This window comes from Excalfactoria chinensis, chromosome 1 (assembly GCF_039878825.1).
Source record: "Excalfactoria chinensis isolate bCotChi1 chromosome 1, bCotChi1.hap2, whole genome shotgun sequence".
In the NCBI taxonomy this organism is placed as follows: Eukaryota; Metazoa; Chordata; class Aves; order Galliformes; family Phasianidae; genus Excalfactoria; species Excalfactoria chinensis.
In genome coordinates, this window is record NC_092825.1 from 144,940,774 (window position 1) to 144,958,257 (window position 17,484).

At 42.4% G+C, this 17,484-nt stretch overlaps 1 protein-coding gene across 3 annotated transcripts in view; it reads left to right on the forward strand.

Annotated features, from left to right (window-relative positions):
• Window positions 1–341: 341 nt before the first annotated feature.
• MYCBP2 (MYC binding protein 2) overlaps window positions 342–17,484 on the forward strand; it is a 184,362-nt gene continuing 167,219 nt past the window's right edge. For 2 of the 3 annotated variants that reach the window (XM_072353271.1, XM_072353253.1), the window contains exon 1: window positions 669–1,050. In XM_072353271.1, the coding sequence (XP_072209372.1) occupies window positions 767–1,050 (284 nt within the window). In that variant the 5' untranslated portion in view covers window positions 669–766. Of the gene's footprint in view, window positions 1,051–17,484 lie in introns of all 3 variants that reach the window. The other variant, XM_072353261.1, reaches the window with a different exon arrangement.

Consider the following 17,484-nt stretch of genomic DNA (forward strand, 5'->3'; position numbering starts at 1 on the left):
GGTGCCGCAGTAGGTCACATCAGCGCAAGGCCTCAAGACAGAGCAGAGATCGTAGCATAAGGGGTCAGCACAGTGACAGCCCCCTAGAACCGGGCGTTCTGCCCAAGTTCAATGGGACAGCGAAAGAGAAGTACTCCCCTCCGTCCTGGGTAAGTACGAGGGCCCTCCTCAGGCGCCCGCGGCCCACACAGTCGCTCGCTTCACCCCGCCCTGAGGAGGCAGCACCCCTCCGCGCTGAGAACGACCGCCGGCTGCTGGAGGCAGGTGCGACACCCACCCGCCCCGCACTTCCCGGGGGCCGCACGGGAGGCGGGGCGGCGCATGCGCTTGGCGGCGGGAGGGAGGTGGGGCCCGGGCGGCTGCGCGGCCAGGGCGGAGGCGCCGGGCAGAAACTCCGGAGAGGAAGCGGCAGCCGCTGGCCTCCGCCCCCTGTCGCGGGAGGAGGAAGCTAGCGGCCGGGCCGCCGGTCCCGAGGCGTACGGTGCTACCCGTAGCTCGGTGCGTCCGCCTGCAGGAGAGAGCGGCGGCGGCCGGCACTGCGTCCGGGCCGGAGGGGCAGCCGGGGCCCAGCGCCCCGCCGAGGGGAGCAGCGGGCTCGTTTCCGCAGCCCGGCCCCGGCCCGAGTGGATGCGCAGCCCGCGGGGCGGCGGCGGCGGCGTCAGCGGCCTCCCCATGGCCGGGCCCCGGCGGTGAAGGCAACGGGAGCCGCCTGCGTGCGCGCCGGGCCGGCGGGCAGCGCAGCCACCAGGGGGCGGGCGGGGAGGGGATGAGCGCCGCAGCCGCCGCCTCTGCGGGAGCTGCCGTCGTCTCCTGCACCGGGGCAGAGGGCGGCTTCTTCTTCCTCTCCGGCGGCTCCGCTCCTGCGGGGGCCATGGGGCCCGAGGAGGGCTCCGGCGGCGCGCTGGGAGCCCTGCCCGGAGCCCTGCCGCCGCTGCCGGGCTGCCGGGGCCGCTACCAGCTGCTGCTCTCGGGGAAGGCCCTGGCCGACAGATACCGGAAGATTTACACGGCGGCGCTGAGCGACCGGGAGCTGGGCAGCCACCCGGGCAGGTAACGCGCTCCTCCTCCCCCACCCGCGCTGTCGTAGAGGCCCTTCCCCGAGCTGTCTTCTCGCTCGCCGCCCCGTGCCATGCGGCTGCTGCTGCGGATAACGCGGCCTCGGGGTGGGGGGAGCGGCGATGCGGCCACAGGGGTGCCGTCCCCGCCCTGCCAGCCCGGCCCTACCGCCCGCCCTCCGTCACGGCGCAGATGGCGCTGCCGCCCCCGAGGCCGGTGGAGCGCTCACCTGCGGCCGCCTCCCCTCCCCCTCCCGCTGGCCCGGAGCGGGAGCACGCCCAGATCGAAACGGAGCGCAACATCCCCGCTCCTCCCTTCCCCGGGAGGCCTCCAGGGCAGGCCACTGTCTCCTGGCTGTCCCCGTGCCCAAACGCGGAGCCGTGCCGGTTGTCCCCCACCGTCCGGTGGCTGGAGAAGCCCTTTCCACAGGGAGGCGGCTGCCCCCGCCCGCCTGTTGCTCCGCCGCGGTTCACCTAGGCCGCTAGACCGCAGCGCTGCGGGATGAGACGATGCGGGGCTGCTGGGAGGGGGGTGAGGAACCGTTGCCCCCGTTATTGCTCTGCACCGCTCCGCCTCCCCCGGCCTGGAGGAGCCCGTGCCGAGCCCTTTGTGTGAGGGGGCCGAAGAGTGGCGGTTCCTTGGCATCTCTCAGTGCCCGGGTGTGCCCCATTGTTCGACTCTGAAGGGTGCTGGGTTTGTGGATGGCACGAGAACGGGCGATTCGTGCGTGAGAATCCCTGAGCGGTGTCAGACCGTGATGTGGGTGGGCCTGATCGTAGGTGACACTGAGGTTGCTGTTGTTGTAAGTTGGTGATGGCTGTAAGACACGAGGTGGTTGGCATCTCTGCATGTGTTCTGCTTTTTTCGTCCTTATTTATTTATTTATTTATTTATTTTTAATTTTTATTTTTATGTTTGTGTCCGAGCTTAGAAGCTGGAGTTATTCCCTAAAGAAGGGTGCGTATAGCAGGGGCGTGGTATAAGAAACTAGAGGAATAATGTAACTTTCCCAAATTGCTCTTGGGTGGTGTCACAGATGTGGGTTTTCAAACGTTAGCATGTGACATCTTTGTAATTACTGAACTCTCTTCATAGTATCCAACAGGGAAACCATACTTCTTTACACACATGTATATATGCAAACACAGTATTATATACACTGTGTCTGTGTGTATATCTCTGTAGTGTGTATGGATGTATGCTATTTCCATGCGTAGTACCTGTCAGAGTTTTCTTACTTTCGTTATCACTTAGCTAAAAGAATTCGTTTTTTTCCCTTCACGTTTTCTTTTCCCGCTTTTGAGCACATAATCCTGCAACTGCAAGTTCTCGCTGTAAGGAAGTCTATGTTGAACTTTAATCAGACATGTGATTGTTCTGTGGCATTCAGACATCTACCTGAATTCTTACCTTGACGTGTCTGTAGTTTTGAATTTGTTGTCTCCTCAGTGGTTTCTGGTTTCATCAGAATTACACCAGTATCTTTTCAACATAGTGTTGTAGAAAATACCAGCTTTAAATTAGCGTCAGTTTCTGTGTTTCTTTTAATTGACATACTTAATGTATTTACTTTTAACTCCAGGGTATCCTGTGTTGTGTTCTTGCCAAGTGTGTTTCTGATTAACAGGTTATTGTGAGGCTGGCAATAAATAGAAAGTGACATTGAAAAGTTACTGTATACCTTTGGTATTGAAGACCAGATTTATTCACTTGTGGCTACGTTGTGTCATCTTAGAGCAAATCCAAGGTGCCTGAATCCTCCAAATGGGGGAAACAGATTGTCTCAAGGTCAATGACTGCTAGTTACTTTTGGGGAATACAGCCAATACTGGGTAGTAGGACTTTTAAGAGGTTTAATGCTTTATTATTAGCTAGTGCTGATGTATCTTGATACTGACCTCCAGCATCTCTTGTACTGGATGATGGCAGCCAGTGTACTGCTCATAATCTCTACCCTCCTTCTGTATCAGTGTCAAAACATTCCTGTTGAAGGTTTGAGATCTTCAGCTACTTAGTAGTATTTAAAAAGAAATTTCAAAAATGCTATCTAAAATTATCGTTTATCATTGTAACTTTAAATATCTCCAGCACTTTCTAAAGAGATACTGCAAAGCAATTTGTGCCTCCACGTAGTTTACTGCAGTAGATAAGCATCAGGTAAAATGAAGACTCCTTATAAACCTTATTACCTTAACCTCCAATTAATCTATATGGAAAATCTAACCCTGTTAATCTCTCACTGAGAGTGTTTGTGGCTATAAAAATATACTGAAGTAGCTTAAGCTAAAATTGGCTTTTAGACATTAATAACATCTGCCTGTGCTCTGAGAAGACTCTTTACTCTGAGGAGTGATAGTACAACGTGCTTGAAATGTGTTGACGTAATTTTTTTTGTTTCAAGTCTGCAAGATTGTGTTCTGCACTTGAAATAGTCTGGTCAGTGCCTCACTGAGCAATTTTATTCCAACCCTGATCTAAATGCTTATTAAGAACTAGAAAACAGTATCAGAATGCCTGTGCACAGACAGGGAAATTAAGCATTGTGAAGAATGTTTAAAAACTGACTGTAAGATTAATTTCACATTTGCAAGGTGTTTGTGCTAGCTGTCATCTGAAAGCAGCGAATGTCACGTGCTGAGTAAGATGGAGTAATTGGCTTTGAAACAGAGCTAGCAGTGTTTTGCATTTCCTCATGTAGTGCTGTCTGTGGTGTTATGAATGCTTTTTGGTCTCCAGAGGAGACAGTTTGGTTGCTATGCTTGTTGCCCCCACCATGTTGCAGTAACAGATTAGAGAGTTGTGCTGGGTTAATTTTAACTTGACAAAAATGGTTTGTTGTAATCCAGACTAATTCCGCAATCTGACTCACCTTGTGATCCTACCCAAACGTGTGACAGCATGAGGGGAAGGGCTGCACAGTCTCTGTGTGGAGAGGTGGAAGGAGAGAAGCAGTTTCTCTTGTCACTTGTGCCAGGTTAACAGTTTTATGACAGGGAACAGGAAAATGTTTCTAATCCTGTAATTTAACATCATCTTCAGTCAAATGGCTTGACAAGTACATTTCCCGCTGATATTCAAGATTGGTTGGGAAGATGAATGTATTGAGTGTGCTCAATTTGTAATCCCTGCTTTGTGGCTACTGAAATATATGAAAATGACTACCGGTGACATTATGGCTGTCATGGTCATAGAGCTGTAGTAGGAAGTATGAGCCTCTTTAGAGGACAAGTAGAAACTTTGTTTTTGTAATGTTAACTCACTCATACTGGCTTATGAGTGGATGGAACTGTCCTCTGTTACTAAGAATAATAGAAGTATAGAATATGTAGAATGGAAGTATAGAATATATAGATAGAATAACAAAAGCAAGCATAGAGTCTTGCACCTAGGGAGAAATAATTGCATGCACCAGTACAGGTTGAGGGATGACCTGCTGGAGAGGAGCTCTCCTGGCCAAAAAGTCCAATGGCATACTGGAGTGCATTAAAAAAGAGCATGGTCAGCAGGTTGAGGGAAGTGATCCTCCCCCTCTACTCTGCCCTGGTGAGGCCTCATCTGGAATACTGTGTCCAGTTCTGGGCTCCCCTGTACAAAAAAGACAGGGACCTTTTGGAAAGAGTCCAGTGGAGGCCACAAAGATGGTGAAGGGCCTGGAGCATCTCCCCTGTGTAGAAAAGCTAAGTGAACTGGATCTGCTTAGCCCTGAGAAAAGAAGACTGAGAGGGGACCTGATTGATCTAGGTCTATAAATATCTAAGGTGTGGGGGGCAAAGTGGCGAGGTCAGGCTTTTTTCAGCAGCGTGTGGAGACAGGACAAGGGGAAACGGCCGGGAACTGGACCATAGAAAGTTCTACATAAATGTGTACAAGAACTTCTTTATCGTGAGGGTGACAGAGCACTGGAAAGGCTGCCCAGGGGTGTTGTGGAGTCTCCTGTGGAGATATTCAAGACCTAAGTGCCTACCTGTGCGACCTGGTGTAGGGAACCTACTTTGGCAGGGAGCTTGGACTCTATGATCTCTGGAGGACCCTTTCAGCCCTTATGATTCTGTGAAATCATTAGCTGCTTTTGCTCTTGAAACTTTGTATGTGCAAAATATGGTACTTTAAAAAGTATTTTTGATTTTCATGTTTTGCTGCCTTCAAGTGTATCACTTGGAATTTAATCCTAAGAAACATCTTCATCCAGCTGAACTTCTGCTACTATCTCTTGTACATCTCAGGGTGTTCCTTGAGCTGTCAGTCCCTTTCCTTTTACTTGCTTATTGTCAGAACTATCAGGTAGGTTTATTGTGTTCTTTGAAACCTTTTCTCAAGTACAGTTCAAAATAAATTTGTTATGGCTTTTGTGTGGCTTGTCTTTTAGTGAAGATTTTTACTGTACAATTTTGATTAATACAAGTCTTTAATATTTCAGTGATAAACTATTACTATTTCAGAGTATATTTCTACTCATTTCTGATTGTTTCCCATCTGTTTTACAGCTTATCAATTGGTCTTTAACAAAAATATATATTTTTTTGTTTGTCTGAAGAACACGAACTCCACAGCTGTAGAGGTAACATCATGCAGATCCAAGAATCACTTCTAGATAGGTTCTTCTTGAATTCCATATGCATTTTAAATTACTTGTGAGGACTGTCTGGATTTCTGTAGTAATATTAGGTATCAGAAATGCAGCAGTATTTATTGAATAATGGTCAACATTGAATATACTCTTCATGGTCCTTACTAGAGGGATTCATAGGATCATGGAATGGCTTGGGTTGGAAGGGACCCCAAGGATCATCAAGCTCCAACCCCTTGCTGCAGGCGGGTCACCAACCTCCACATTTTATACTAGACCAGGCTGCCCAGGGCCCCATCCAACTTGGCAATGAACACCTCCAGGGATGGGGCATCCACAGCCTCTCTGGGCAGCCTGTTCCAGCGCCTCACTGTTCTCATAGTAAAGAACCTCCCTTCTGATATCCAACCTAAATTTTCCCTCCTTCAGCTTAAAATCATTTCCCCTTTATCCTGCTGAGCTCTTGAGATTCTTAATTTATTTATTTTTTTTTTCTCCCCCACTGGAAACATCCTGTCAATTAATTTAAAAGCACCAGGAGTCTAAAAATATGGCTTTTTTTTTTTTTTTTTTTTTTTCCCCTGGGTTTTATATATATATATTTTTGTACATTACTTCTTTGCTAGGGTTGTCTCTTTTAAATTAAATCCTTAACTAAAGTGGAAAAAGAAAAAAAGCTTGTATTTGTTTACAGGAGGAAACAGACAAAAAGAAACAACACAAAAAAACTCAACAAATGTAATGTGAAATAGCTTGCTGTGAGACCAAGGAAAATGTCAGTAATGACTGAAATACAAGATTTCTGCTATTGACCAGAAATCAGATGGCAGTTTTTTCAGCCATTTTGAATGAAGAAGAGGCAGCCAACTTTTGTTTTATGATGAACTGGGTGATTAAGAAATTTTTGGAGGTTGGCCAGAAAATCTGTTTTCAGAGCACTATATTATACATCCTTTGGAGCAGGTTTATCGCTAGCTTTGTTTAGGCCTTTCACAGCTAAGTGAAATTCTTAAGCTTTCCTTTATGCCCCTTCTTATGCTCAGTAGTGCAATGCTTATTTGACTGGGGAATGTTTTAAATATTTACATCTCAAAATTTTGTTGGAGAAATGCTACTGGAACATTTCACATTTCTACTGTCGAGTTATTAACAAACATGTAGATGCATAGAAACAGTGCTTATTATATTTGGATATATGAAATGTGTGCTCATTTGGTACTTGGGTAGTTGGAACACCAGAAAGCCTACTTTTTTTTTTTTTTTTTTTTTTGATCTGAAGTCTTCACAAAAGCTGTAAGTTTTTATTTGTTTGAGACTTGATGTTGTCTCTTTTATTATTAAAAAAAACAAACAAAAACAAAACAAAACTTTAATTGCAAAAAGCCTGGAAGCATTCGATTGACTGAAAAAGATTAATATGCATAGGTAATTCACACAGAGACTAGTAAATATTATAGTGGTGTTTATTGTGAAGAATTATGTGTTCTTTATTCTGTTAAAAGGATTTGTCTTCCTTTTTTTTTTTTTTTTAATTTTTGTGTTTTGTAAATTTCATTTTACTATCTTTCTGGATATTAGGACTTGCAGACTTGAAGCTGTTTGAAGAACTTGTTAGCCCTGGTAATTCTACTTAGAATGCACTGAGGTCTGTCATTGCTGATCACTTTTTAAGTATCACCTCTTAAGAGCATAGAAGCAAGCAGGTCCAAAATGTTGCAAGTCAAGTAGACAAGGCAGAAAGTCAGCTTGGCTGAGCAGGGATTTTCTAGAGTTTAGGCAGACAATTAAAGTCTATGGCCACTGGAAGTGAGGTTGAGTAGCATGGGAGAACTACAGAGATGCTGTTGGACACTGAAGGGAGTATAATTAGAGTTGAAGCAGGTCAGTACTTTGGGGGGAAAACAAAAACACAAAAAGGGCTTTTTGAAGTATGTTAACAGCAAAAGGAGGAGCAAAGATATCATTAGTCTGTTGATTGTTGAGGGTGGTCATATCTTACAAATAGGGTTGCAGGCAAAGCAGAGATGTTTAATACCTTCTTCATCTCTGTCTTCAACACTTATAATGAGCCCTTGGGATCCTCAGAGCCCCAAGTTAGAGAGCTGTAACTGCAGGAACAATAAATTCTGTGCCACCTCTGAACTTGTGCAGGATTTGCTGCTCCAGCTGGTTGTATATAAGTCTGTGTGGCCTAATGGGATTCATCCAGGGATCAGGGCGGCTGATTTCATCATGAGACATTGTTCAATTATTTTTCTTGGAAAACTGGGGAGGTCTCATTTGACTGGAAGCTTGCAAATGTTGTCTCAGTTCTCAAGAAGGGCAAGAAGGAAGACCCTGGTAATTATAGGTCTGTCAGTCTCACTTCAGAGCTCGGTAGAGTTATGGAGAAGGTTATTCTGAGAGTTATTAAAAAACACTTGAAAGACAGTGTAATCATTGAACAACTGACATAGGTTCATGAGGAAAAAGTCCTGCTCAATGAACTTAATCTCCTTTTATGAAAAGGTTATTCACCTCATTGACTAAGAGAAGCTAGTAAATGTAATCTGTTTAGATTTCAGCAAAACTTTTGGTACTGATTGTCTTCAAAATTTTAATTACTCAAATAATTAAATAAAATAAATTCCTATATTCGTGAGAAGTTTTTTTGCTTTCTGGATTACAACAGGTTCTTAATTTCACTGACCATCCAGAACAGCCTTCATGCTCATAAGTAAAGAAGCCAGGAATTAAGTTAATCTCTTTTCTGCTCAGATGAAGCAGGTAATGTTGGCTAGCACTACTAGCTGGTCCACTGAAGGGACTGTCTTGCTCTGTTCTGGTGTAGCCTCAACTGCTCTGTGCAGTTTTGGTGCCGCAGTACAAGACAGATGTAATACTGTAGTGTATTAGAGCGTGCTCAAGGGAGGGCTATGAAAATGGTGAAGGGTCTAGAGGGCAAGATATGTGAGGAACAGCAAAGATCCTTTGGTTTGCTCAGCCCAGAGAAGACTGGAGGGATGCTTCATGGTGACCTGCAGCTTTTCACAAAGGGAGTACAGGAGAAGCCCTGAGCTCTGCTAGACTCTAATGACAGCAACAGGACCAGAGGGAATGGCATGAAGCTGCATCAGGTGAGGGTCAGGTTTGGTGACAGGGAAAGGTTCTTCGCCAGAGGGTTGCTGGGCACTGGAACAGACTCCTCAGGACAGTGGCCATGGCACTGAGCTGTGTGAGTCCAAGGAATGTTTGGACAGCATTCTCAGATATATAGGTGGACTTTTGGATGATTCTGTGTGAAGCCAGGAGTTGGACTCAATGATCCATTGGATCCCTTTCAACTCAGAATATTCTGTGTATTGTACTGTTGGTTAGTAGGGATTAACTATCAACTAAATCCATGTATTTTGTACATCTCTTCTTTACCTTATATTGTCATAATGAAATTGTTTTACAGAATAGTTGTTTTTGAGATGCTGTAGTAGATGCTTAGTCTAAGATGGTTTCTATTTCTGCAGTATTAGCATGGAAGGCATAGTGAAAGCTGGAAAGAAGCAAGTGATCTGGCTGATGACAGAGTTACTTATAAATCAAGTTAATTTAAAACAAAAATTCAGAGTGAAACCACCATGCCAAATGAGCTAAAATTTGAGTGCCTTTTAAAGGGTGAAGTGTGGAAACCACACAACAAATATTCAGTTTTTGTGGATTGCTAGAAACAAATATCCATTTTTGCAAAAATGAATATGGGAATTTATTTGGAAGTCTAGTGGTGCTACAAGACATGTTTGTCCTGTTAATACCTTCTTTTTCTTACAAGGAACATGTTCAGTCTGGAAAAGAAATAATGCATGTGATAAAATCACATTGTCTGGTTTCATTATTTATTTTGGAATACAAAATAATACTATATGGGACCTCTTGTTTTCCCATCACAATTTCAATTATACACTAGCTGGAATGCAACAGAAGTTTCAGAAAACCTGTAACTAGGTTTTCTAGCTCTGGAACCGTGCTTGTAGTAGAGTGCGTTCAGTAACCCAGGAGCTACTGTGTGAGCTCTTAGTGACATTCTGAACATGTAATTGTGGATAAAGAAGACAGTTATGTGGAGAACATGTCAATTTGTTACTCTTCAGCTACAGTATTTGGTCATTATTACTTAAGGTATTTTAGTATTCGTATGGTAATTGTCTCAGGAAGTGTCCTTCCTTTTTCCTATTATTTGCTGTTTGGTTTCAGCTTCAGCAGTCTCATAGGAACTTTGAAAGCTTAGATGAGGCATTTTGTATTTTCCTTTGTTAGATTCTTGATGTTCAATGATCTTTTAGTATTGTTGCCAACTTTGAGGATTATACTGCGCAGTGTGCTCCAAAACAGCGTGCTTAATGGGTTCTAAACTTTTAAAATAATTTATCCTTCCTGAATATCAAGATGTGGATTATTGATTATTGAGTGTTTGTGTGAATGTGATTTTAAGTGTTGGTTTCTCACAGTGGCAAAGCTCTCAAATGTGGCAATGCAACCTGACTCAATTATTAGTTTTATACTTCTGGTAATTAACTGAGTTACATTAAACTCATGTTACGTTGTCTGCTGTGCTTTAAACCAGCAAATGTTGAATGAATATTCTGGTAAAGTTCAAAAGTTTGGAGTTTTAATACATGAACATTAAAACAAGTGAACAAAAACCCACAACTATAAATACAGAACTTCTAACAGGATGAGAGAAACTGGCATATTAAATTCCTCCTGGAATATATGTTAAGATGTGTGACATGAGGAGGTACAAGCTAACACAGCTTCACCAAGGGCAAATCATGCCTGGCCAGTCTGTTGACTTCTATATGACCACCTACTGATTTAAGGCCATATATATGTGTGTTCCAGAGTCATCAGCTATTTATTCAATCTTTTTATGTTGTTATTTTGTGGGTGGGGATCTTTTGTGGTTCTGTTGCACTGTTGAAGTGGGAGAAAATGACTGTTAATGTTTTAGTTCCAATTATGCTAGTTGCTCTAAAGTCTTGATGTGTTGATGGACATGTTAAGTGGCCAAGGTAAGGAGTTAAAGTTAGGAGGTAGTTGGGAGTAATTTAAGAAGTAACCACCCTTCACTGCTGAGTGCATTAAATAGGCTTTCTGTTTCCTAGAAGCTTGCCATTGAAATTATGCTTCTGCTGTCTTCGCCTGGGTGTGGGGAATTTTTTTTAATTTTTATTTTTTATTTAGCACTTCTTCCACTCCCTGCCCTATGCTGTGCTGTGGTCTTTCTCCTGGCCACAATATTTTGAAGATGCTTTAGTAATTCTTCTCTTCACCTGTGACTACTTGTGTCTTCATATAGAGCACATATATCAGTAACAGTCTTTCATGATGAGATGTTCTTGCAAGCTGTTTTCCATGTCCTTTGTTTACATTGGAAACATGACTCCTCACAGCATCTTTCAAATACACCACTGTGTTTCTTTTTCTTGCCAGGAACAGTGCTGCAGACTGAGACTTTGATTGGAATAGTAGTCTTATAGTTAACTGAAGCTCTTAGATTTCAGATACACTCTTGCTAAGTAGACTTTTGTAGACAGTTTCTGCTATTGTACCACCTCAAGGGATGAGTACTAGAAATTGGTGAAGGAGAATGGGCTACTTGTACTGTAAATGACTATGTTAAGGTATATAGGTTTTGTATGTTTATATTTATTATTCTTCGAGTTGGTAGGTTGTTTTTGTTGTTGCTTATTTGTTTGTTTTTTAAAGTAACCTGTACTCCTTAGTAAATGACTTGTCATAGCTCCTTTGGACTGATATATGTGTTGGATTAAGGTTTTTTTTTGTTGTTGTTGTTGTTTTTTGTTTTGTTTTTTTTTGTTACAACTGAATGATACTTCTTTCTTTGTGTGTGATTTGTCTCTGACAACTTCAGTCTGTGAAAACTGTGAGTGTTTTTCTTCTACTAATTTAAAGAGTGTAAAGCTGTACCAGTTGCACAGCTTAGAAACGAAACAAAAATCAGCTTTTTGTCCCCGTGTAAATCTGGAGGTGGTTAGACTAGTACCATTCCTCATTTTTCTTTTTCTTCCCATGATTCTACTCATATCCCTAAGCATATTTGTCTAAGATAATGGTTTTTGAACTGTAGTTTGTGAACAATAGTATAGATTTTCTGAAATGGAGAGTAATAGCAGGTCTTACTCTTTCATGAAATGGTAAGCCTTTTGTTAGTGATTTTAGATTCACTGAAATGATCCAAACTGCTCCCAGAACTTTGTAGGTCTGCAAGTGAAAATAACTGGAAGTTGCTTTTATAGCTTGTGTTACAGTGTCATAGCATTTAGATTATTTTGACTGTGGGCTCTGCCAGTCTTTAAAAATATTTAGGTGAGGTTCCTGTTAAGGGTCAAAATCTGAACTCTTTATTTTATTTCTCCATTAGTCTCGATATTTTTGATATTACTTATATTTTCTGTTGCTGAACCTTTAATCCAGTGATCACTTTTATACAGATCTGCAGCCAGTCATTTGCGCTAGATTGAAGTGAGCTTGTCCTTTGTAACAATCAGAAAGGTCAACATGATGGGAAGGTGATAAAGGAGAGACTAACACAACAAAAAGGTGTTATATGGGAAAGAGAAAGGACTTCTCACCCATCTCTGAAGATCTAGGCTCACAGAGGAAAATTCCACAGAGGAGGGATCTCCAACCAGAGATCCTTCCCCAGTGGCTATCAGTCCTTAAATGAGGTCTAGGAGAGGTGCAACCAGGCTCCGTGCCTTCTGGTTGCACAGGTGAATTGCCTTCACCTATGCTCCTAGGGCTGACTGGATCCTTTTCCCAAGTTCTCAATCAGTGGTTCAGGCCATGACTTAACAGTTCCCATACATCCCATACAAAAATTTATTCTCCAGTTTTTAGTGTTACAGTCTCATCTCTCTATTTGATTTTCTCACCGTGAGTTATTGTAATTAATGACTCACTTTTTTTTCTTTCTTTTGCATTTCCTTTTTTTCCTGCCAGCCATTATAGTATCCTTTCTAACATATATGTTCCTATGTCTTCATTATACTTGTGTGTTCTCAAAAGTGATCATATCTTTTCTATTTCTCTTCAAACCAATGGATTCTCTGTTGCATTTTCTTACTACAATATACTGCCAGAGAATGTTGACCATTGGCAACTGCAGACTGGTAGGCTTTCAGTAGGATGCACTAGGGAGTTGTCTTGTGCTATTCAGTGAAGATGGCATGTCACTATCTGCTGTTCTTGATCATTTATTAGTAAGTATTGTTCTTCCTAAATTTCATGGAGCCTGTTTTCCAAATTAATTTTTTCCCAATATGATTCTTAAAAAAAGTGGCATTGTACACACTTCAGTTGTTGTGGTTGCATTTAGTTAGACATGTGGCTGAAGGCGCAGATATTATTGTTCTTACTATGACTGATTTACTTTTTATTTTTACCATAGCAAATGAAAAACAATCCTAAAATCGTAGAGGCAAGAGATACAAATTTTCTTCTGCGCTGAAGAACTCGATGTAGAATACTTACTTCACATCTGATTTCATAGGTAATATTGCAGCTAATAAGTGAGAAATTACATAATTTCAGGAAAGAAACTACACCTATTTGGATTGAGGAGCCATTCTTTTGTGCAGTGAATACTAGGTAGAGGTGCTTCCTGGTGTGTTCTTTGCTTCTAAAGTAACATAAACTTATGAAATGTTTTGATTTATGGAAGGGAATTTTCTAGATACTGCTTTGCACTTCTGCAGTTCTCATCTAGTTAAATACAAGTCAGATCAATTTTGTATTTGGTGTTAATTTCATTTCTAGTACATGTGGTATCTAGTTTTCAAACTATAATGGAGAAGTTTAGGAAGGATATTCCAGTTGCCTGAATAAAATCCTTCTTTCTTAGGCCTCCAAAAATTTGGTTTTCAAGGCAAAGTCTAATTCTTTTAAAAATCATAGTAATAGTGCTAGTACAGTGTGATGTCATAAGGTTGAGAAATTGCTTAGAATTATGAAAGGAAGTCACAATTAAAAAGATGTGCAATTTTAGGCTTGAGTATCATTGGGTATTTTCACAAGCCTGATGAAATTCCTCTGCCTGGTGGCCGGGATAACTATTTGGAATTACCTTGAATCTTCATAGATATACGAGTTTCTGAAAGAACAAAATAAAGCAAATTGATTAAGTGTGCTTGAATAAAAAGTGGATGAAGAAGATTCAATGTACTCTGGAATATGTATTTCTAAAAATACTGTAAAAAATTGTAATATAAATGAAAGTGATAAATTAGACAAAGTGGATTTTTGATGGGCCCTGTCTGGGTATTGTAGTTAGATCAGCAGACAGCTGAGCACCATGCAGCCATTTGCTCACTCCCACCTAAGAGGGAGGAAGGAGAGAATCAGATAAACAAGTAAAACACATGGGTTGAGATAAGACATTTAAATAAGACAGAAAAGATGAGAGGGGAGGGGAAAGAAAAAAAAAAAAAAGAAAAAAAAAGTAAAACCAAAATGAAAAGGATAGAAAAGGATATACAAAAGAAGTGACGCACAAGGCAGTTGTTCACTATCTGCTGACTGTTGCACAGCCAGTTCCTGAGCAGTAACAGCTGCCCTTGGCCAGCTCTCTTACAGTAGTATATTATAGGGTATCCCTTTCGTCAGTTTGGGTCATCTGTCCTTTTTCAGTCTCTTCCCAGCTTATGCACCATCATTCTCCTTGCTGGCAGAGCACTGTGAGAAGCTGCAACATTCTTGATTTAGCACAAGTGCTACTGAGCAACAACTAAAACATTGGTATCTCACCAATATAATTTTCATATTCAATTTATAACAAGACATCATGCCAGCTACTAGGCAGAAAAGTAATTTATTCCATCCAGAACCTGGACCACGTGGCTGCTTTTATTCCAGATCTAACTTCAGCAGTGCATGTTTGAAACTGCTCTGTCCTAGGTCCTGAACTGTGCTATCTCTATAGTAGGGTTTTCAATGCTGGAATTGAGGTTGTAGGTGGAAAAGGGTCATAGGTGATGCAAAGCTGGGAAAGATTACAAGTATTACTGGAGATAATAACATCAACAAGGGCTTTATTCCAAGGGGAAAAAAAAAACATTACATACAAACATAGAAACAAAATGAATGAAAGCCAGTGTAGAAGTTCTTCATGACAACTTCTATATATTGCATAAAATTATAAAGTGAAGTTAATTCAGAAAGGTCATGCTGTAGGATTGTTCTCAAGTTTCTTCTTTTTTTTTTTTTTCTTTGTTGTTTTTTTCCAAAATTACAACAAATTATTTCTGTAGGTAACCTGAAGTACTTGACCCTTTCTTTGCACTTCATAGTGATGGAGGATGGGGGAAAGCATCACCATCTCTTTATTTATTTATTTTCTTCTCAACAGGAAAATCTAGTTATGAGTATAAGAAAATGGTGAAATACATGTCAGTGGTGTAAATGATGTGGTTTAGGCTGAAGAAGCTGACTTTACTTGGCAGGTAACTTGTTTCTCTTCAGAGCTGAAGTAAGTTCAGACTAGCCCTGGAGAACGAGGAAAATAAACTGATTTATTTATTTATTTATTTTCAAAAATAAAGAAGTAAAAAATTAGCATTAAATTATTGTGAAGGAGATCAAGACCTCACAAATAACTTTCTGGTAGGATTGGTGGTATTTAGTAACTCCATAGGGAAACTATGTACCTGAACTCTAAAAACCCTCTGCTAAATCATATCCCTGAGCACCACATCCAAACAGCTCTTAAACACATTCAGGGATGGCGATTCAACCACCTCCCTGGGGAGCCTATTCCGGTACTTATAAACTGCAGGGGGATGGTGTGCTCAACCATTGGCCTCCCGGAATTTCTGCTTTGTGCCAAAAGGATGTCCTGCCCTCTTTCTGTGCTAACTTTGGGGTCTGCAGTGCTGTCTCTTTCATTTTCTCACTCCCCTCTTCCAGCTTCTTTTGTGCAACATTTCTCCCCTTTTTTAACCATGATCATCCAGACATGCACTGGCTGTCACTCTGGCCAGCAGTGGGTACCTTTTGAGGCTGGCTGTTACCTGATATGGGACAGCTGCTGAGCTGACCCTCTGCTCACAGATGCCATCCCTGCAGCTCCCCCTGTCAGTCTTGCCACATAATTCAAGTTACAACATTCAGCTACCATTAGTGTGTTGCAGCATTGTTTTGGTTCCAAATCTAAAACTCAGTGCCATGTGAGCTACAATGAGGAAAAACTTGCTTCATCCTAACCACACCCAGTACAGGAATGAAGCGAAATTTGAACATTCCCATGCTCGACAGGGGAATGGTAAAATTAACCTTTTTGGTTCATTCTCAAACAGCATTTTTAATGATTCTGAAGTACTTCCCAAGGACAATATTTTAGATTACCTGCATCATTGAAGTTTGGAAAAGTCTTGTTAAAGGTGCTAAACACACTGTCCACATTGATCCATTTGTACCAAGCAGCTCACATTGCTATGTGCAAACATTTTTGGCAGGCATTACTAAGTGTACACTTGGGTGTTGGTTATAGTCAAAAGTGTGTGGATTGATTGAAGTAATTGTCTTGCCTTAATAGGACCATACATTCTTATTAGCTTTGTGTAGTATTATAGTTTTTATTACACTAATTTCCATACAGAGTTGCTTTTTTGCCTAACTTTGCTGTTTGCTGATCCAGATGGTGAGCAGATGAAAAGCTCAGTATGTCTCTACTTGGAAGCTTAATCAGGAACATGGCACAGCACCAGGAAAACGATAAACACCAGATTAGAAAAAACATACTCCTGTAATGTATAAGCACAGTTGCCACCTTCTCTGTGGTCATATTTTATTTCAGTATGTAAACAATGAGAATCATAGTATAGTTGAATTTGGCTTCTGCAGACTAACTCAGTTCATAGAATCATAGAATTAGCCAGGTTGGAAAAGACCTTGAAGATCATCAAGTCCAACCGCAGCCTAACCAGTACCCCATCTCTAAAAAAAAAAACCTCTGCTAAATCATATCCCTGAGTACCACATCCAAACGGCTCTTGAACACATCCAGGGATGGCGATTCAACCACCTCCCTGGGGAGCCTATTCCAGTACCTAACTACCTTTTCTGTAAAGAAGTTCTTCCTAATATCCAACCTAAACTTGCCCTGGCGCAACTTGAGGCCATTTCCCCTCGTCCTGTCACATGTCACTAGTGAGAAGAGACCTGCCCCACTCTCACTGTAAGAACCTTTCAGGTACTGGAAGAGCACGATAAGGTCTCCCCTCAGCCTCCTTTTCCCCAGACTAAACAGCCCCAGCTTCCTTAGCCTCTCCTCGTAGGGTTGATTCTCCAAGCCCTTCACGAGCCTCGTTGCCCTTCTCTGTACCTGCTCTAGTACTTCCATATCTTTCTTGTGCTGAGGTGCCCAAAACTGGACACAGTACTCGAGTTAAACCTCACCAATGCCGAGTACAGGGGCAGGATGACTTCCTTAGTCCTGCTCACCACACCATTCTTGATAAACGCCAGGATGCCGTTGGCCTTCTTGGCCACCTGGGCACACTGTCGGCTCATGTTCAGCTGTGCATCAATCAGTACCCCCAGGTCCATTTCCTCCACGCAGTCCTCCAGCCACTCCACCCCAAGCCTATAGCGCTGCCTGGGGTTGTTGTGGCCGAAGTGCAGGACTCGGCATTTGGTCTTGTTGAACCTCATCCCATTGGCTTCAGCCCAGCTCTCCAGCCTGTCTAGATCCCTCTGTAGGGCCTCGCTACCCCCAGGCAGATCCACACTCCCAGCCAATTTAGTGTCATCTGCGAACTTACTGAGGGTGCTCTCAATGCTTTCATCGAGGTCATCAATAAAGATATTGA